General features: G+C 36.7%; 1 protein-coding gene across 20 annotated transcripts in view; it reads left to right on the top strand.

Annotated features, from left to right (window-relative positions):
• Positions 1–5,612: 5,612 nt before the first annotated feature.
• Positions 5,613–21,854, top strand: part of TRDN (triadin) — a 387,867-nt gene continuing 371,625 nt past the window's right edge. For all 20 annotated transcript variants that reach the window (XR_011497622.1, XR_011497621.1, XM_070496108.1 and 17 more), the window contains exon 1: positions 5,613–6,218. Coding sequence is in view for 18 of the 20 variants with exons in the window: in XM_070496108.1 (XP_070352209.1) it covers positions 6,197–6,218 (22 nt within the window). In the remaining 2 variants the exon portion in view is untranslated. The remainder of the gene's footprint in view (positions 6,219–21,854) is intronic.

Below are 21,854 nucleotides of genomic sequence, written 5' to 3'. Positions count from 1 at the left end.
GAAGCAGCAAAGCTCCATGTCACTTCCAGGCTTGACCCATACGGCCTCCTAAGGCTTTCCTCATTTTGCTAGCTGGAGCGGTCATGATAAGAACAATTTGGGAAGCCACATAAAGATGGCAGAGCTGTTCTTATCCTAAATCTCTAAATGACCCTGTGGAGAATAGCTGCCCACTAACCTGGAGCATCTCCCTGGACTGTTAATTTGAGAGATGTAAGATTTATTTAGTTTGAGAGGTGTATTTGGTAGTCTTTTAGTTTTTGCCTCTTTTGTTACCCTAACTGATATAAGTCTAGATTTGTTCCTATGAACTGTGGGTCTCTAAGCCCGGCTGGCATCTTAGAACTCTTCAATTAAGAGGCTGCCTCTCTCTTTGCCTCTGCAGCTTTTTGAAACCTTTCAAACTCTCTTCAAGATGACGTTCTAACCTCTAACTCTTTGTTTCTCAGCAGATGACATTGACTCACAGAGAAAGTAATGCCACCAGGCATGAATTCCTTTAAATTTCCCCTTTCACAACGCCCAAATTATACATATTTGTCCCAATCTTGATTCTTTTCACTTTACTAAGAATTTTATTTCTCTTTAAAAGTATTTTCCACATGAGCTCTAATTTTACCCTTCCATCTGCTTAAAGCTTTCTCTAAAGGCATCTTTTCTTTCTCCTATATCATTAATCTTTCATTCTTCATTCCTGTATTCCTCCCCTTAAAGAATAAACATGATCAAGACTCTTTGACCTTAAAAAGAAAATCTCCTACTTTACCATGTATTCCCCTCTAATTCTTAATCCATCTCACTCCTTTGCTTTTCATATAAGCTTCCTTGAGGAATATTTTAGGCTCTCTCTTCATTTGATGATCTCTCATTTGCCCACATTGTGTAATCTGTCCTCTGTATTTCTATTGCTCCCTTGAAATTGCCTTAAGGAAACTATGATGATGACTTTGTTGATGAATCCAGTATTTCTGAAAGGTAAATTTGATCATTTCGTGTTCTTGCTGAAAACCATTCAGTGTCATCCTAAATTAGAGTTAAGTCCAGACACCTTAGTATGGCTTATAAGGCGCTTAAGTATCTGGCTCTTCTTTATTCTCTTGTTTCTTCTGTAGCTTCCTTCCGAGTGCCCTCTGGCTAAATCATACTAAACAACATAGTTCATTGAGCTTAAACCTTTATAAATTTTTTGGAGTTGTTTCCTCTACTTTGGAAGTATATCCTCAATCAACTATTTATTTAAATAATTTCTGACACTTCAAGACTCAACTCCAGAATTTCCTTCCTCTTGAAGCCTTTCCTGTTGCATTAAAACTCCTTTTCTGCCAGCTGATGCATACTGATTACTCTACTCTACTCTAGAACTAATCACATTTGTATTATAACATTTGGTATATCTTTCTTACTCTCTTACTAGACTATGAACTCCTTGAAGACAAAACCGTTGTCTTATTCATTTTGGTATCATGAGAACCTAGCCTAGTGCTGAGGGCAGAGTATGGGGCTAATATATATGTTTATTGAGCAATGGAATTAATGAGTATAAGTTATGTCCTTATTTGTAACTAAGCTCACAAAGCTAGTGACTCTAGTTGGTACTCAGTAATGATAAGAAACTAGATATAACAGATTACATTACCGATAACACAAAACCTCAAAATGTGAAGAACAAGACGATGACATTGTGAACTTTTTCAAAATTAACAAATAGAAATACCGATTTAAACTATTTTAGAGAAATAGAAATTTGTATCTGAGAACTGGTCAGCAGACGGTTTATCTTTTATAAGTAAGGTATTTATGCTTTTACAAGAAAACAAAAAAAGCATAAATCATAAATTGCTTTAGAATAGCAACCAGGACTAGAGACTGAAGGTCACGTGATAGACTGCTGAGGAGAAAGCAGTAATCTGAATGATGGACTCCACAGGAGCCACCTACTACAGGATATTGCAGAACCTCATAAAGAGGACACTGGTAGTGGACAGAAGCCAGATCTTCAGAGAATAGAATACCTAAAAAGGAAGGGCCATCCATTGCCATTGTTAACTGAAAACTAGATTGACGTAGGCAAGTTTCTGAGAGAATGTTTGACAATGTCAAATGTGTACAAGGAAAGAAGCCTGATATTGGAGACTCAGCTATTCATGAGTCAGAGTTAAAGAGAGGAAAGTTTTTAATTGCACTGGAATGCCTTCTGTCATTTGAAACGAGCTGGATTACACAGTTTCTAAATAATGAGATGGTAAGCCAACCTATGGAATGACTTTCAACCTTTGGTTAAAGAAATGAGCACAAGCCATTTAGAGAAAGTAATGAGGACAGAACAGAGTTTTCCATGACACAAAAAGAACACAAAACAATTTAAAATGAAGTGAATAGCAGGGTGAGATGAAGGAAGATTAATGAACTAATAGTTCAATTGAGGCTTTTCTTGTGAATCTGAAGACTAAGTTTATCAAGTGAGCTTCAGAAGAATTTCTAGGTCATGTGATGAGATTTCAAGGTCAGATGTAGGCAAACACAACCAAATGGCCCCCAAATTAACTTTTGACGTTCCTAGTTTCTTCTATATTTCTTCAATCTAAGGTTTAAAAAGCCGATATTTATTTTTTCCGTATCTAGTTTGATTTTGCTGAGACTTTTTCACCTATAAAGCTAAAAGTCAAGCATTTCTCTTGTATATTTCCTGTGCTATGCTACTTCCACCAAGGCAGTAGCTTACATTTTCTTAGCTTGACTATAAAACTTTCTTACGTAGTGACCCTCTGTCCCCCACCTCCTCCCTTTTTTCCAAATCATTGTGATTGGTTATTTACCTTAATCTCCTATTAAAATAAACCTGAAAACTTAAGTTCTCATAAAAGTCATGCCTATTAGTATTTTTAGGTACAAGTAAAGAGCACTTTCTATCTCAATTAGATATCCCACAATTTTAATTACACATTCTTTAAGCATATGATACTGTACAAAGATTTTTTTATTTCTACTTACCATCAATTCAGGTATAGGTTACTCAAGTATAAGCTGTTTTTGTCTATAAACTAAGAAACAGAAGGTCTTAAGAAGAAATTCAAAAACTTCACTTTCTCTGAAATATCACCAATCCTTGAGAAATAGGTGACTGGTGCTAAGTAGCTATTTACTCCCAATTATCTCTTCTCATTACTCTATTAAAAAAAAAATTGGCATAGAACCAGATAATGTAATATAGTCTTAAAATGATTACAAAATGTTTTATTTTGTGATTTTTTGTTGGAAACCAAAAATCTTCAAAACTTCTCTGGTGGCCTCTTGAATCGCTTTACATTCTAAAATTCAATGTGAATGCAAATATCTTGCTCATGGCCAAACGTAGTATACATCTTACTGATTGTTAGTCTATGATAATAGCTGACAGAGCAGCCAGATTTTTAATAAATTGCTCTTAGGAAGAATATTTTTCTTTACTAACTTGAATATTTAGAACACCTGGTAAAAATCACAAGGAGTAATGATCAGTACAATCAGGTTGGAGAGGCAGCTTGGACTAATTGAAACATTTAATAGGAGAACAAACTTTCATGGTTCACTTGACTTGTATAGATTTCTATAGACTAGATCAGTTAATGATGCATACAGGCACAGTTGTCCTTGTAGGAAAACTGGGGTAAGTCTACCTGTGTTGATACTACAGAAATAGAAAATGTGAGAGTTCATCAGAAGCTATTACCGAGAAGAGAGAACCACCACTTTTGGGTCATGTTGCAAGAGCCCAAAGAATGGGAAACATGTCTTTAAAATGAATACCTCTTAAAAATGAACAAAGACAAAAAATAAATAAAGAAAAAGAAAGGCAAATGTATTTTTTGTAATGTTTTGTATTTTGAATGTTCTGAAGAATTCTTAAATATTCTTAAAAGAATATCAGTTGCTTGGTTTTGGAAAGCTTTGCAGAGTTCCATTTGAAACTCAAAGATACACCTCATGAATTGAGTTTCAAATAACTTCAAAGAGTTCTAATAACTTTTCAAAATGAGAAGTATCCTGATTTCTAAGTATCTAATAAGATTCATCAACTCATCCAACAGAGGGGTCTAAAAAACTTATTATCCTGCAAACCTGTTTATAGTCTAGAATATTTTTTACTTCTCTTTTTCTGCCTAGTATGAATAACATGAAATTAGTAACTGGGAATTTACGAGTAACATCAGTCACTGGGAATTTAGTATTCTTGCTCTTTAGTCTTATTTCAACTTTTTATTAAATAAGAGCTTGAAGTTGTATTTTTCCCCCCTGTGACTTAGCTAGTTTTATTTAGGCCCTGCCACAGGTAAATTCTTAATGAGTTACATAACCAATTATTATTTCTTTAGTTAGCTACAGCAAGACTATGAAAATGACTGACAAATGGAGATTGGAAGCACTATGTTTTCTTAAAATTGGAAGCAATGTGGCAATATTGAATGGAGATGCCTTCGGGGGCAATGTGAGGAGAGTTCTGCTTTTAGGCTGCCTCCTCCCCACCTTAGAAAGTAGACACTAACCCAGGAATCCAGGGGGGTCCTGTGAGGAGAGTGCATCTTTCCATCTACTGGTAGACATAATTTGTCATGATCCCTTTTACCTGCAAATGGTAGTGTCTGTGACAAAGTCTACCTTTCTTGGGAAAGTTATCAGACTTCTATTGAAAGCATGTAGGCCCAGTTCCAGGTGTAGGATCTTGTATAAAATCATGAGTGTTACCTGGAATTATTTCCTGTTATGTGAATTAAGATTGCTCACTTACTAATCTATTATTCAGCTGGTATGTGAGCACTTCCTATTGTATAAGGAATTGGGGCAGCACACAGAGACCTGCTGACATGGAGGATGTCATTTTCTATGGAAGTAGCTTTTGTAGCACTTTTCTGAATCTCAAATATTCAAACACCTTAGGTAAACTTTCTTTATGATCTCTGAAATACCATACACATTCAAGAGGTTCTGACAGCCAAAGGCAACAAGGTTGAAAGTTTAAACTACAAACACGTATCAAATTGTATATGAGAATAAAATAAAAGATGAGTATAGTCAACTCTTGATTATTCACAAATTGGCCAGAGTTTGTGATTATCAATGCCCTTTGATTCCCCTTCTCCTTGCAACTGCCAACTATTGAATATTTCTCTGCTCATTAACACCTGTCTAGGAGTGGGAAGGTGAAATGCTAATCAGCCAATTTGGCTAATTGTTAGCTGCTATGATCCTTTTTATTTTATTTTGTTGAAGTTGAGGTAGGGAAAAGTTGAAATCTTTTACTAAAATGTGAGCTGTGGATTTCTAAACTTTATGTCATACTGCCCTTCTTTTACTGCATAAGTTCAGATATTTTGTTTTCAGTAAGATATTAAAGAGAATGAAAAAAATTACTAATTCATTGATCCTCAAGTGTCAATATAACCTCACATTACATATTTCTTATTGGCTAGTGCTTGAAAATCTTAATCCCCCCAAGGAAGCTTCAGGATCTAGTAGCTGCAACTTTTTGTGTTGCCCTATATAAATAACTGCTCTTGCTAAGTGGATTTGGACCAATGGGGAGAAAATCAACTTGGAGAAAATGACTTAAGACTACCCTCCCCTTTGCCTGTGGTAGACATTACAGGAGCTCCCCACACCAAATAAGGTGAAGAGGAATGTTCTGAACATTAAGGGCACTAAGAATAAATCTGAGCTATCATGGATAAGATTACTTTCAACTCTTTATTTCATGTTTTCTGACATAGACCCCAAGATCTGTAATTATCTTAGGGAAACTGCGGGGGCTTAGACAATGCTCTTTAGTTTCTTTGCCTTTTTTTTTTTTTTTTTTTTTGCCTATCTGTCTTTGGGGCTGGAGAGCTGTGTGTTTGTGTGTGTGTGTTCCCCTAGAGTGCCAAAAAAAAAAAAAGTGCTGAAGAGTCCTAGGGAGAGGAGGCTATTTTTGTTCGAAGCTGATCCTTCTGCCTGAGTTACAAGTGCAGCTTGGATAGGGCTCAGGTTGTTTCCAGGGGGAGAACTCTGCAGAGAAGAGGCAAAGTTCAACGGGACAACAAAGGAGCAGCAGCAACAGCCAGAAAAACGAAGAGCCCTCACGTTTTCACACAGAACCCCCATCAGAGTTCTCGAATCCTAAAGTATTCTGCAAAGTGCCACTTGACCGGAACTTTTCGCCTGCCTTTTCCTTTCTCCAACCACCATGACTGAGATCACTGCTGAAGGTACTGCTTCCATTTTCCCATAGTACTCACTAGGAAAAAGAGGTGGAAATTGACAGTGACACTGACAGTCAACGTGTCGACTTAAAATGTTGGTTTTGGATAGTCTTGACCAATGATTCTATACGGGATCGAAGAGTGGATCTGGGAGCTGAGAGGCTGACAGATCTGTGTGTTGGATTTGGGGGAGCGAGAAGAGGTTTCTCTGAAATTTTGCATGTGGGAACTGTTCTTTGCTCTGCCAAAGGCCCTGCTAGCTAACAGTTGTCACCCACACCTCTATAAATAGCTCTGGTCATGTAACATTATGGCTGATACCTTACCTAGCAAAATTACAAGGCTTGCAAGGATGGAGACCATGATGAAATTTTAAAATATTGCATTCAGTGTTTAAACCTAGAAAAATGATTTTAAGCATTTTTGCCTTATATATTTTAAAATGGAGATCTTAAATTTGTTTTTCCTTTCTAACTAGCGTATATAAATATGCACAACACGTATATAAGATTTGTAGACAATTTAAGATATAAGTGCTCCTGCAAAATTTGCGTATGTTTTACTATTAGTGGATATTCAGAGACAAGGTTTGGAATTGCATATAATCACAGTAGATCAATATGGTGTTAAAAATAATGCAAGTGTTCAAGGTTTGATTCTTTTTAGACATTCGTGTCTTTTTTCCCTCTAAATGATGAATTTTATCTTTATATTAAAATAAATATTTTTGGTTTCAATGCTGATTCTGAAAACGCACATGCCGTGACAAACATAACTTTTAATTTGTGATCGTGCTAGCAATTTATAACGTATGTAAAAATGTAAATATAGATAAATGTAAATATATGTATTTCTTGGAATAAAAGGACACTTTAAAACAACTAAAGTATTTTGAATACAGACACAATCCAGTTCTAGTTGGGGTAGAAATTTGGGAGGTGGATCTAAAATTTGCTCTGACAGCTGTAAGCAAATCAGACAGGTGGTGCTCTCCACAGCTTCCAAGTTGAACCCTGTGCTGGTTTGTTTTTAGTCAACGACTGAAAAATAGAATGTGTGGCTTTGGCTCTTTGTGTAGAAGTGATTTCAGAGTTGGTGTTTCAGTCAATATTTATAAGGAAAAATGTCTTACTTAAACCTTCCACTGAGAAATTTCTTCTGGCACCCCAAATTAATAAAAACAATTATTGTGAGATTTCTATGTATCAGATATTTGGCTCCAGAGTTAATGTGTATTTCCTTGTTTAAACCTCACACAATTCAATTCAATCAGCACTATCTCCAATTTTGCAGAAAATGAAATTATCACTCAGACGTTCAGTGACTTCCTCAAGACCAAAGCATTGCCAAGACCCCAGCTCCTTCCAAGATAGTCTGTGTTTTTTCTTTTCTCTACGAGGATATCAGGTTAACTCTTGAGCAATTTTAGTTCAGAATTGCTAACTAAATATAAATAGCATTTTTTCCTATTCCTTAGATATTCTGTGTCAAGTGGCCTTTAGTTTGTCTTAGAGAGAGCTATCTATAAAAACTTCTTGCTTAAACCTGCATGAGTTATTAAGATACCTATGAATATCCTTCCCTACCTCTGCATGGGGTGTGGACTGCCAGCTGATTCAGGAAGTCACTTGGCCAAAACATTTTTGGTTTACCTATGGATTATGCTGTGTAGACCTTAGAACTTGATTTGTCAAACTTTTTCCAGGAGAATTCCTGATTGTGAAATAGAACTTTTATTTCTGTCTTCCCCCTGTGGAGAGTTCAAAGGGTTCTTGGAAGACCTTCTGGAGTCACCCATAAAAATATCTTGAATTAGCAATAAATTAAAAATGTAAAAACACCATCTAGTCCCTCTCTGATGGTCATTTCCTACTCTCTGGCCTTAAAGGTTCATAGGATCTATGTCATCTGAACATCAATTATGTACTTTTTTCCTTTCCTGGAATGATGTATTAATCATATTTCTCAAATGGAAATTAGACTGCCAACTCAAATGAGCTTAAATTTTGAGGTTATTCCCACGGTCATTCTCTGGGGTTATCCAGTTTCTTGCACACTGCTCTACTATACACTTTTCATTTTGTCTTCATGATGCTCACTTTTTGTGCCCCAGCTACAGTAGCTTTTGTCCAGTCTGCTATAAGAGGTGTACTTTTTGTACAGGACCTTGGTACAGGTTGTTCTCTTAGTCTGGGATATTCTTTCCTTTCATTTGCTATATTTCTTTTGCCGCTACTTTTGGACACGTCACTAAAATGTACGTGCTGCATCAGTAGCCTCACGACATCTATTGATTACTCTTTCCACCCATTTATCACCAAGCAAGCAAACACCTTGTAGCGCTTAAGAAAGTTAGAGCTAGCGTAGCCCCTTAGAAAGCTCTGGTCCACTGTCCTCACTTTGACTTTTGGAAAATTGAGGCTCATACAGATTATATGACTCTCCCATGGTCGTTGATAATAGGTGAGGTCTGAGGATACAGTGCATGTCTCCTGTGGCCTATCCCAGTGCTTACTCAACTATAAGACAAGGCATGCCTGTAAACCTCACCAAGTTCTTCATATAGATTTCTACTGTGCATTCCAAGCTGGGTTACTTCATCTGACAGAAGAGAGGAAGCAATGCAAGATATGGAATTGTGTTTCAGGTACACAGGGGGACATTCACTAGAACCAGGACAAAGTTGAACCCCAAAGGATTGTAGGGAAACAACGTCTTTGATTCTGGCCGTGATATATTAATAAAGATAATTATAATGGCCATGCTAATAACAATTCATCTTTATTCAGAAGACATTAAATGTCAAGCGTTGTTTGAAGCTTATTACATCATCCTTTAACCCTTGGGAAAGCTGAATAAGATAGATGCTTTTATTATTGATGTTCATAGAAGAGGAACCTGAGGTTTACAGAGGTTAGAATTTGCCTGAATTCACACAGCTGTATATAGTGTAGCTCGGATTCACACCCGGATCTCTGACCCCAGAGCCGTGTTGAATACTGTGTGAGACTAACAGTTAGCCTGGTGTTAATCCGGAGGTTGACAGGGGCCTATGCTAGGCCCCTCTTCTGATTTGGAGTGTGCTACGTTGAGTAGATTAGATCATGCCCCAGACTGGATTAGATTGAAACAGTGTTAAGGTTAAGACTATAAATAGCCTTGTACCTTCTTTCCAGAGGCCCAGTTATTCCTAGACTAGGGCCGAAGTTAGCTCCCTCTTCTGAGGTTCAAATGAACTTTCAACTACCAATTGCAACATCTATTTGACAGCATATATCACTATGCAAAAATACCTCTTGCGTAGTTTTGATAATGAAGTAAAGTTTGCTTAATTCTTAATAGCTGTGTTAAAAAGATAGAGACTTTACAAACTTGGGAAAATACGTAATGTTTTCAAATTGCTAGTTAACTAATATGCAGTCAAATTATGCTTTACAATAACAGCTATATAATTGTGTTCTCTGGGTCCAAGCACCTCCAAAATATAGGAAAATACAAATTTTTTTGTAACGGGTTCAAGTTGGTAGAGATCCTATTTATAATTAACATTTACTAGAAGACAAATAAAACTTTTTCTTTTAAAGTTCTTAAAGAAGAAGGTATGTCAAACTCTCAACTTCTGAACTATGACATAAACGAAGGGTCCAGGAGAAGGGTTATTGTACCATGTGTGGAATTTTTTCCTTGCTATTCATTCAGCTACATTTCATTGCTTATGTCACAATCCTATGAGAGGATTTGATATTCAAAATTTAGAGGAAAAATGGTTATTTATTTTATGCACACCACTGCTTTGACGGACTATAGCACTCGAGTACTTATTGTTGCTCTCAAGAGATAAGATCAAGAATTCGGAGCCAGACTACTTAACAACCGTGCACAGAAATTCGATCATGTAGAGCAACAGATGGCGAAATTAAGAGACAGAGGTTGCCCAACCTACATATCTGTGTTTTTGTTGCCAAAACCAAAAGAAGTTACATTGGCTTAAGCAGAGATGACTTGGGGGTGGGAGGAGGAGGAAGATGATGAAGCAGTATATTCAAACCCTAATTGCTTACAGGTTATGTTCTCTTGATCAAGAAATCAATAGACCGCATGTAGAATATCATTTTTAGTTCCAGGAACACATTTTAAGATTAACATTGACAAGCTAGTAAATTTGGAGAAGGAGGACCATGATGGTAAGAGGGACAGTCAAAGGAAAAGATTGGTGCACAGGTCAAGTAGAAGACTGGGCTTTTTCACTGTGAAGCACTAGGGGGCAATGCAAACTCCCATAAAAGTCTGGAAGCCACCAAAAGGGAAACTGTTGGCAAAATATAAGGCAAAGCCTAACCAACCATGAAAATAATACCTACGGGGGCCAGCCCAGTGGCACAGTGGTTAAGTTTGTGTACTCTGCTCCAGCAGCCCAGGGTTCACCAGTTTAGATCCCAGGCACAGACCTACACACTGCTCATCAAGCCATGCTATGGTGGCATCTCACATACAAAATAGAGGAAGACTGACACAGATGTTAGCTTAGCAACAATCTTCCTCAAGCAAAAAGAGGAAGACTGACAACAGAGGTTAACTCAGGGCCAGTCTTCCTTGCCAAAAGTAAAAACATTTTTTTTAAAAATAGCTAGAACAAACTCTTTTGACTCAAAAAAAAAAGGGGAGGAGAGAGGGGAAAGAAAAATAGAAAAAAAAATGAAAGGAAAATAACACAATCTCCAATTTTCAAGAAGTAGAGGGACAAAGAATATGCTAAAAACTCCACCATAGCACGCAGGCAGCAAAGGCCAGCCCACGGGAACCTCTACAGCACAAACCACCCAGCTCCTTCAAATAAGTTACTGGGAACAAAAAGAGATGCCAAGGAAGCCACAGACCTAAAAAAAATGTAAAAATAGAGCAACCCGTCACAATGTGTAGAATTATTAGATCACACTGTAAAGAACCTTAAAAAAATGATGAAATGTTGTAAATTTGATACACTCTGGATGCTAAAGGACATTAATGAATTATCATATTTTTAGTGGGGTAAACTTATTGTGGTTATATTTTAAAACTACTTACTATTTGGAGATACTCAAATATGGATGAGATGATTTGGTGTTTAAAATTTGCTTCTAAATAATCTGCCAGAAAGGAAAGTCGAGGGGGTGTGGCTAGAGCAGGATTGGCCATGAGTTGGTTATAACAGGGGCTGGTGGTGGGTACAGGGGGTTTCATTATAATACTCTGTCTACTTTTGTAAATATTTAAGCTTCTCCATAAGAAAGAGTTAAGGGGAAAAAAAGAACAGAGTTGATGTTTTCAGTAAAGTAAATTGTAAGAATTTATTTTTGTAATACATATAGGTCAGTGAATCTACTGGCCACCAAATTTATTTGTACGTGCAAATTACTCCCTAATTAAACAGTCTGTTGTTATTGAAATGGAAACCAAATATGCCTGTATTAAGACAGAGGGGTCAAGAAATGTACTTTACATTTTTAATAGCAGACTTAGAAATAACAATTTTAAAATATATCCATTATTATGTGAGAATACATTGGTTAGTTTAATATCATTTCTCAAGATTATTAGTGACATTAATTAGACACATTAATTAGCAACAGATCATTTTTTGAGACAGTACATGTAAAAACCTGAGAAAAAATGAAAAACCTAAGGAGTCAATATGATGCAAGGAAAAATGGTTCTAAAAAATTCTGTGGTCAGGAACATCATGTTTATTGACAGGGTATTAAGTGCCAAGGTCTTGCATGAATATTTGTTTTAAACGTCACAGAAACTCCAGGGTAGGCCCAGTGGCGTAGTGTTTAAGTCATGTGCTCTGCTTCTCTCCCCTGGGGTTCATGGGTTTGGATCCCGGGTGCGGAACTACACACTACTCATCAGGCCATGCTGTGGCGGCATCCCACATTCAAAATAGAGGAAGATTGGCACATATATTAGCTCAGGGCCAATCTTCCTTGCTAAAAACAAAAACAAAAAAAATCACAGAAATTCTGAAAGGCAGGAATCAAATAAACCTGATCAATCTAACTCTAAAACCTTTTGGTCTTTGCTGCTCAAATTGAATTTAGAAAAAGAAAAGAAAAGCAGATTGTGAAAACCAGTGTCCTATATATAGGTCATTGAAAATCAGAGAGAAAAAATAGTGCAGAGCTGAAAGAAGGCATTCAAATAATTAAAGGCAGTTTTGATGGAGTAGAAAGTGTGTGGAATCTCAAGTGAGAAATCCTGTTCAAGCACTAGTTCCCGTCCTTAACACATGTGGCCTGGGCAGGATGAGGGCCCTCCTGGGAGAGCCCATAAACTACTGGGTGAATCTTGATTAATTGTGAATAATATGACCAAAGGCTTTTTTTCACCTTTTTATAAGATCGTGCTACATGGCAAATAAAGTTTATATTTTTTTTAACTGTGCAAAGCATCCACGATGCAAAATCTGCAGCAAATATGTCTTTGCAGAGTCAGTCCTAGCTGGGTTCCGTTAAGAAGCTTTTTCTTGTAGCTTTTGTTATTTGCAACCGTGACTCTTTTTCCTCCTCAGCCCTTTAGCACACTGTACCCATAGAAAATGTTCTGTTTGTCAGCTTAAATGCTTCTGAAGTTTTTCCTGTTTCTTTTTGGTCATCATTGTGACTATAACGTAAAAATGGTGCTACTTTTAAAATGCAAAAATGAGTCGAGGCTATTCAGCTATTATTCTAAAGCCTTAGGAATCCTTAGAGACTTAGCCTGCAATGCTGTTTGCATTAATTTTTAATCAGTTAGCAATATTTAATATGAGAGAAACATAAAACGGGGCAACTAAGCAATTTTTAAATCGTCTATGTTGACCTTGGGTTGAACATATCAATTTGAAAAGAGAATGCATAGATGGTTAACATTTTCCAGTTAAACTTTTGATTTCACAGTTATGGACTTTAAAATATCATTATTTTCACTTCTTCCTTCAAATATAAAGAAATCCTTTGGGGATATGGTTAATATATTTTAAAAATCCATATTCTCTGAGGTAACACATTGAAAAAGAGAAAATTAGGAAAAACCCCTCAGCTGGTAACTATGCTTTAGCATCCTACAGTAATTCCAAGTTTATGGAGTTTAGGTTCTGTTCAACTTAAAGTTCTAGAAGATCAACAAACTTAAGTCTTTTGCCCTCCCTGATTCTCATTTTCTCTGGATAATATGAGTGCCATGCATAATTTCTGATAGGAAGTGCTTACTTGCCCCAAGTGAGGGTTATGCAGAGATACATGAACTTCCTGGTCCAAAAAGATAGTATTTTCCATCTTCAAAGGAAGTTAAAAAGAATATCCCCAGCAAATGTGTAATGAATCAAGTCCCGCTCCTCTCTGTATAAGTTATGCTCTATAAACATCAAACATCTCCACATCTCTGTGCCCGAAGTGAAGCTGTCAAAGGCACACGGAATTTACGATTTTGAGGGATCCTTTGGTATGTAAATGAGCTGTTTCCTCATAACCCACAGAGTCCATCTCATTTATAATGTACTTAGATATTACATTTAAATATATACGGTTTAGATATTTTCTAATTTGGTGTCTGTGGCAGGGGCTGGGGCATGTGGTCTTCACTTAAACAAGTTAAAGATAAAATCTTTTAACCTGGAAGAACAAAGATAATTTACTTTCAGCAACTTCTTTTTACAGGGGAAACGTGGTTTTATTCAGACAACATGAAGCTAGAATCCCTTGGGGTAAATTGGTTTTATCCTTGCTCCTTATTTGCTGCATCTTTCTCCTTTTCCCATCACAGGTGACTGAAATGTTGAGAAAAACAAAAGAAACAACTCAATATTTAAACCTTATTTTTAAAAGTGTTCACGGGTATTGGTGAGCTTGTGGATGTGAAAGAATCAGTTTCTACTTATTTATACTTTCAAAATACACTTTTAGCAAGGTTTCCTTGGAAAATTTATTGCTAGCTTTTAAAATAAAATCATCATGTGATTAAGAGAATTTTCTGTTTGTGCTAGACATTTAATACAACGTCAAGGTTATATTAAATGTTATATTACAAAAGGTTATATTACGAAAATGGTAAATATAGAGTGGCACTTCTGTGACATTCAGTGCTGGAGCTATTATTTTTGTCCTAGGTTATTCTTATTTTACTTATGTATAATTGCTTGCAGAAAAAACGTGTACTATAAAATCTCTAAGTTATCATTGTGTCGACGAAAATAATCCATATCCAATCTATAAATGAAAATTTGGGTGAGTTTATTCTGAGCTTAAATCTGAGGATTATAACCCGGGAGAGTCTTTCCACAAAGCAACAGAGCACTCCAAAGAAGTGGGGGTATAAGGGTGGTTATATACCCTCAAAGAGGATGTTTCACATAGGATTGAAATGTCCCTTTTACAATAGTCGAGAGACTGCTCTGTCGGCACAGCGATTGATGGAAATAGCAGGTAGGTCTTCTGTCTCTGTGAACACAGCAGGGTGGCAGTCTGTTGTCTCCAGCTGGGTGGTCACAGGTGAGCTGGGAGGTGAGTGCAGCAATCAGTTCCTAGCCTAAAGAAAAATGCTAATGTTGGGGGGAAGTTGCATCTTTATCTCAAGGGCCTTTGTTCTGGCCAAAGGAAATGTCTAAGCAGATATGCAATGCGTGCTCAATAGCCAGTCAGGCCCTTTTGGAGGAAAAGAAAAGAAGTCAGGCCGAATTAGGTTTATACCAAATGGCTTCCTCATATACTCCAATATATCCTATTGCTTGCCATTTTTATTTGTCAATTGTATGATGAAACGTCAAGCTTGTGAATTTAAATCTGCAGAAGTATTAGGTGTTGCATTTAGAGAAAAGCAAGCAAACAAAATAGATCCATTTGGAATATAAGAAAATTTTAGACTCTATAGTATTAGTTACCAAGTAGATTTATAAAGCAGTAGGTCATATCAGAGGTTTAGTTGTAGTCAATATTTTACCACCTATTATGAATCAGGCCAAATGTCAGGCAATGGTGACATGAAAATGAATAACTTTAATATAGTAGATTGAAAAACAAGCAGGAAAGAGCAAAAATAATCATAAGAATGAAGACTGGACAGATTTAAAGACATGTAACTCCAGTTTGGATTTATGAATGACAGTGTTTAATTTAGTTGAACAAAGTTGTGCTATTGTTCATAAATCTTATGATTAGTGAGCACACGTTGAAACTGGCTGAAAATAACTTTAGAATGATAAACAGTGTTCTATTCTTGACTCTGATAATTTGCAGTGCACATGCCATTGGTGGGAAGGTGAAATGACTGGCCAAGTTGTGAGAGGATCGAGAGTAGGTTTGATCAATGTAGAGATGAAGGAAAAAGAGACAGGAGGCAGGTGAAAATTAGTGGTCTGTGGGATGAAGCCCTAGGATGACCAAGGTGCAGAATTACCCAGCTCAGAAATTGGGTAAAAATTCTCGTTTAAATACTCTATTTTTATTAAGGCACCCTATTGCTATCATACTGAAAAGGTTGAATGTCTCATGTTCCTGATTTATTTTAGACTACTGGTTTATTATGATACCTAGTTTTTTCCCTCCTATGTGAGTGTTCTCCCATTATTTGTATTTCTGTTGCTGCTTTTGATCCCCAAATACTCTACTTTGAGCTTAGTTTTTATTTATGGAGGACTATTTCTAATACATGAAGAAATAATGAAATAATACTGTCAGAGGTATTCACTAAATAAGTTTCTTCAGGTTAGTAATGAGAAAATCAGCTGTTAAAAACTAATTTGGGGGCTGGCTCAGTGGTGGAGTGGTTAAATTTGGGTGCTCCACTTTGGTGGCCTGGGGTTTACAGGTTCAGATCATGGGCGTGGAGCTATATACCACTCATCAAGCCATGCTGTGGTGGTGTCCCACGTACAAGATAGAGGTAGATTGGCAGAGATGTTAGCTCAGGGTGAATCTCCCTCACATACACAAAAAAACACCACTAAGTCTATGGTGAGTGTTGTTCTAAGTATTATGAAAACTATTGTTATAAGCCAGTGGACTTGTCAAGGTTTCCTATAAAGGCATTGCTTTAAGATTGAAGCAAAGCAAGAGGATTTTCAAGATGCTATGGAAAGGCTTTTATCAAGGAAAGAATGAGGAGACATGGTCCTGAGTCTGAGGTTCAGAAGATGTGGCCAGGAGCTACCTAGGGTAGCAGAAATGACTAGATTAAAGCAGTAAGTCAGCAGAAACCTCTAGAGAATGTTCATAGTAACTGGAAGAGTTATATTAGAAATAATAATTTGACAGTGCCAGAAAACTTTAGCTATCTCTTGAATTAAGTAGACCAGGTTTTAATTTTCAGCTTCTGTCCAGTCTCTCTCGATTCGAAATGCCTTGTAGGTCTTGGTTATAACCATCATCTAGCATGGGTCTCTGCTTTTGAGTGACATAGGCTCTCAAAACCTGGGTGTTTGGGAACACGATATCTTATCTTTGTCCCTCACTCTGTCATTCGTCTGTGGATGGAGAACAACAAAACTGCTGAGACCTTGAAAGATATCGATTTGCTTCATAAGTACTAACTTGTGTATATTTTGGGTGTTTGCTTTTGTCAGTAACTGTGTTAAGTCTGAGGATGAAATGTGAAATATATATAAATATAGCTCTCAAGAAAAGATGAAATTATTGTATAAATAACTATATCATAGGCTGCCAGTTCTTCAGTTTTCGAAAAGAAGTACAGATAAAATTATACATAAAAACTGTGAGATAGATTCCATGGTTTCTCATCACTCAAGTTTAAGATACACAACTTTTACACGTATGAAAAAACTAGAGAATGAACTAATATACAACAAATAAATCGAGTGTTATGAAGTATGATTATCAGGGAAATCTGAGAAGCAGGAGCACAGATGGACTTGGTTATCATGAACTGGCAGAAAGGAGTAGAACTTAAAACTGGAAGCATATTTCTAAATGAAATGACAGGAACATAAAGGAGAAGCAAAGAATTAAGTTTTTACCAATATCCCTAGATCCTAAAAGTTTCAGGTTAATTTATTCAACAAACAATTATTTGATATTTTTTCACTAAATAAATATCTTGGCTTCAAGCTTTACAGCGGGGAATCAAAGATGCAGGAGACACATTCTATAGGCATTTGGGGCAGAAGAATTTGTCAGAAAGGTCCTTCCCAGAAATTTCAGGATAATTAGCATACAGTAGCGCCCCTTACCATAGTTTTGACTCCACAACAACCCCAGGTATTTTCCTATAGGGGTGCTAAGCCACACGCCAGTTAACAACCAAGAGCCTAAGACAAAGGTGAGCATGGGTGCCAATGGTTGTGAAGGAGGTAGGGTCAAAGAGCTCAACTATGAGAATCTCCTGGCTTACTTATCTTCCAATTTTACACAGGAGGCTCTTTTCATGTCCATGTTAGAGATTTGGATTGATAAGGTCTTTTTAATCTTCTCCAGCCCCTTACCAACTAAGAGTTAGTACACTACATATAGCCATCTAGTTCAATGTTTAGAAAGTTATTTGGGATAGAATGAAATCCTCACTGAAATATAATGATATTTGTCTGCCTTGACTTGGTTTTTATAATTCTATAGTAGAAAGAAAAAAAGTTGATAATTTTAAGGAAACGTGGGACAAAGAGATTTATAAGCCAAACAGAATGACACAATTCCCCCTGGAGAAAAATCAGTGAAAGGTGATGACTTATTTTCTGTGTCCTTGAGCCAATGAGTCAAGAAGTAACAGCATAATTTGAGGAGAGGCACAGGTGGAAGTAGGTTTGCTGGGTAAACTGAAACAGTACTTTGCAAAATTGCCTCAGATAGTTTTACAGAAGCTCAATAATGAACTTGAGAATGGATTACATTTCTTTACTTGACAGTCACCCTATCTTGTGACGTGTTGAACTCTACATGTCTGCTTAGAGTACCTCCCATGTTTCTTTAATCCTTTGCAACACTACCAAAATGACAAATGTGTTTTTTAATCTTGTAGGAGCTCACTAAAATGAAGTCATTAGGTAACACTGACCTAGAAGCCAAAATGTCCAAGAACGCTTCTCTACAAGTGAAAAAAAATTAGATAACTGTGACAACTTTTGAACAATACTGTTCCACTTGTTTTTTAAGGGACCAGCCACCTTATCAGCTCAGTGTGAAAAGAAATATTATGAGTCATTACAGCGTTTAAAATATTTTTAATTTTTTCTTTAAAATTCTTCTTGTAAAATAAAGGCAACGAAAGCTGCATAAATCATACATTTGTGTATCATTTACTAAACAGTAATGGAATTGGCATCCACATGACCAACACTTGGATCAGGAAACACTATTTCCATCCCCTCTGAAGCATATTCCCATCTGCTCACCCACTGACTGACTCCCTTTGGTTTTACTTCCCAAGCAAGACCCCTCTTTCTGCAGCTCCTCCCTCCACAGGGAGCAACTATGTTGACTTTTTGATAACAATCTTCTCGCTTTGCTTTACAGTTTTATGACCTCTACATCTATAAACAATATAGTTTAGTTCTGCCAAGTTTGTTCTTTATATAAATGGAATCGCACAGCAGGTGTTATTCTATGTCTTGCTGCATTAATTCAACCTCTGTTTTCTAAGACTCACCTGTTTTGTTGTGTGTAGCTATAGTTTATGTTATTCTTCTTGCTGCATGATTATTCCGTTATATGAATGTCATAATTTATTTATATTCATTGGAAATCTTTTAAATTGGAGGCTTTAAGAACAATACTGCTATGATCATTTCTATTCTTTTTAGTTTTGATATTCCATAATTCTGCCATCAATGTATGTTTAATTCATGGCACCATGCTCTGTGATAATAAGTGCTTTCAACATGAAAAGACACCTTGTTCACTCAAATTGGGTAGTATGTATCTTATCATGCAAATCTAATTGAAAAACCTGGAGAAAGGGTGACCTCAGTGGCTATCTACTAGAAATGCCCTAGCTGGTTTTTCAGGAGAAATCAACCAAACCCCATGAGATATGTAAAATGGGTGTTTGGGGGAGTAGCAAGGACTCCTCAGAGATAAAGAAGTAATTCCAAATATATACTGACTCCTATCTGAGACTGTAGAGGCAGCAACACAAAAACTGACACATAGAACTTGGCACAAAAAAGAGATTGTTCAACAAATAGTTTTTGAGTGTCATGCCTCCTCATTGCCAATCATTGTGCTTGGAGCTGAGCCAATAGCAGCAAAAAGCAGTCCTTGTTTTTACAGAGTTTATGCTGATGTAGAAAACATCTGTCTGATGACTAGAAAATTCATCTTCACCAGATTCCACATCTTGTTCTTCTTGCTGGCACTAGTGAGTATGGCCAAATTCTTGCTGGTTGGGCTCTCTTTTTCTAGGATTACTGGTATATTCCTGTTCAGTGGACACAATCTTTGATTAGACTTTAAAAATATTTATTAGACTATTGCTATTGTTCACATTCAGGCAAGACTAACTTAAGATTCTAGTTCTACTCTTCTTGCTTTTAGATCGGCATCTCCTGTCTTTGCCAGCTGAAACTCTCAAAAATGATTCGATTTCCAATTTAATGGAAGCAGGTTTTGCTAATGTAGAAAAGTCAAACTCTGAGTCAGTGGGTGAGGGAAAAAGGATTAAGAGAGAATTTATTCCCCTTACTATATTTTATTACCTCTAAAAATGAAAGAGAGAAAAATTCTATCTATTGGTGAAAAATTATGAAGGTCATGGGTATAATAGACAATTCTTTTCTGCTCTTCAATTCCTTTTTTCAATTTCAGTTCATTTTGAGTCAAAATGTAAGAATGCATCTAAGCTTCATGGACATAACAAGTTTGGAAAAATTCCAAATAGCTTGCAATTTCCTAAATCAGTGGGTCTCAAAGTGTGGTCACCAGACCAGGAACATCAGCATCACGTTGGATCTTATTAGAAAAGTTTACCTTTCCATTATGTTACTATTAGGATACACCCTAGACTTTCCGAATCATAAACTGTGAGATTGAGGCCTAATAATCAGTGTTTCAATAATCCTTTCAGATGATTCTGACACATGGTAAAGTTTGAGATCTACCACCTTAGTTAATTACATATAGACTTATAAACAAATACCTGAGTACTTCCAATTACATTAGAAATAAATATCCAAATCATGCATGTAGTATGTTGGCTTAAACTTAATACAAAATACTTGAGGATTCTTTTTATGATAAATATGTTTTCATGTGAAATAATAAGGTCTTTTTCATGGGCAATGGAAATCTGAAGAATGAAGACAGAGAAAAAAATTCAAAGAAAGTTATAAGAATTGTTTGCCTGGAAGAGAGTGAAGGTGTATGTAGGCCAAGAGCTCAACATGTGCATATGGAAACTTACTAACTTTTTCCCCATCAGCTGTTCTTCCGACTGTTCAGAGTTTTATCTTTTTCCCATGTGCTCAGGCTCTAACCTTTAGATTCCTCATTTCTTGATTCCATCTTTTCCTCTTTATTCCCACTGTTCCTGCTTTAATTCAAGCTCCCATCATTTCATATTCGGACCTTGGCATGTAACACATTGCATTTTCCACAAGTGGCAACAGCAATATTTCCCACCTTACTTGCCCTTCTTAAAATGTGAACTTGACTCTTCTTCCACTGATAAGTGAAGTCTATTTTTCCTCCTCTTGAACCCAGACAGACTTAGGTGGCAGTCTCAACAAATAAACTACAGTGAAAGTGATGCTATGTGATGTCTAAGGATAGATCCTTGAAACGCCAGCCATGTTCCTCCGGCTCTCTTGGGATATTTACTTTTGAAACCATGCTGTAAAAAAGTTCATGCACCCTGAGGGGAGGCCCATAATGAAAGGAACAAGGTCCTTGGCTGATAAACCCAGCTGAGCTTTCAGTCAACAGCCAGCTCTGACTTTCCGGCCATGTAAGTGAGCCATCTTGAAAAAGGATCCTCCAGTCTCCAGGTGAGCCTTCCTAGGTGATACTTGTGGAACAGAGACAAGCCATACCTGCTGGACTGTAACTAAATTGCAGATTTCTGAGCAAAATAAATGATTATATTTGTTTTAGGCCACTAAGTTTTGGGATGTTTTGTGAAGCAGCAACAGGTAACTGATACACTATATAAGCATGTATGTAATCTCCTGACCTCTAACGCATCTTGCACATGACTAACAAATTAAAATTATAATACTATATTACCCATTGAAAAATGGCAGCTTATTCGGTGCACAATTTCTTCAGCCAGATTCAATGTGATGTTAGGTAATTTTATAACTGTTATACCTCTCCAACTTTATCATTCATTCATCCACATATTCATTCTTTTATTTATTCAAAAACATTTAAGGAATGTTAACTATTATAAAAAAGTATTCTGGTTACTGGAGATATGCTCCTGAGAAAAGGGAAGAAGGAGGAGTTGGAAGAGGAGAAGAAGCGAAAGAGGACGAGGAAAAAGGAGAAGGAAAAGGAGAAATTCCTTCCGTCAATAAACTCACTGAAGCAGGTTCTCAATTACCACCCTACTGGGAGATTTTGCAGATGTGGGTGGGCATTTTTTTTGTTAGTGTGCTTAAAAGATGTCCTGGTTGTGAGCCAGGGAATTTAAGCAATTTTCAATGTGTAAGATCCCCACAAGATACTTTGCTCTGCTCAGCAG

The sequence above is a fragment of the Equus asinus genome, chromosome 24 (assembly GCF_041296235.1).
Source record: "Equus asinus isolate D_3611 breed Donkey chromosome 24, EquAss-T2T_v2, whole genome shotgun sequence".
Taxonomy (NCBI): Eukaryota; Metazoa; Chordata; class Mammalia; order Perissodactyla; family Equidae; genus Equus; species Equus asinus.
This window is presented reverse-complemented; position numbering and strand designations above follow the sequence as displayed.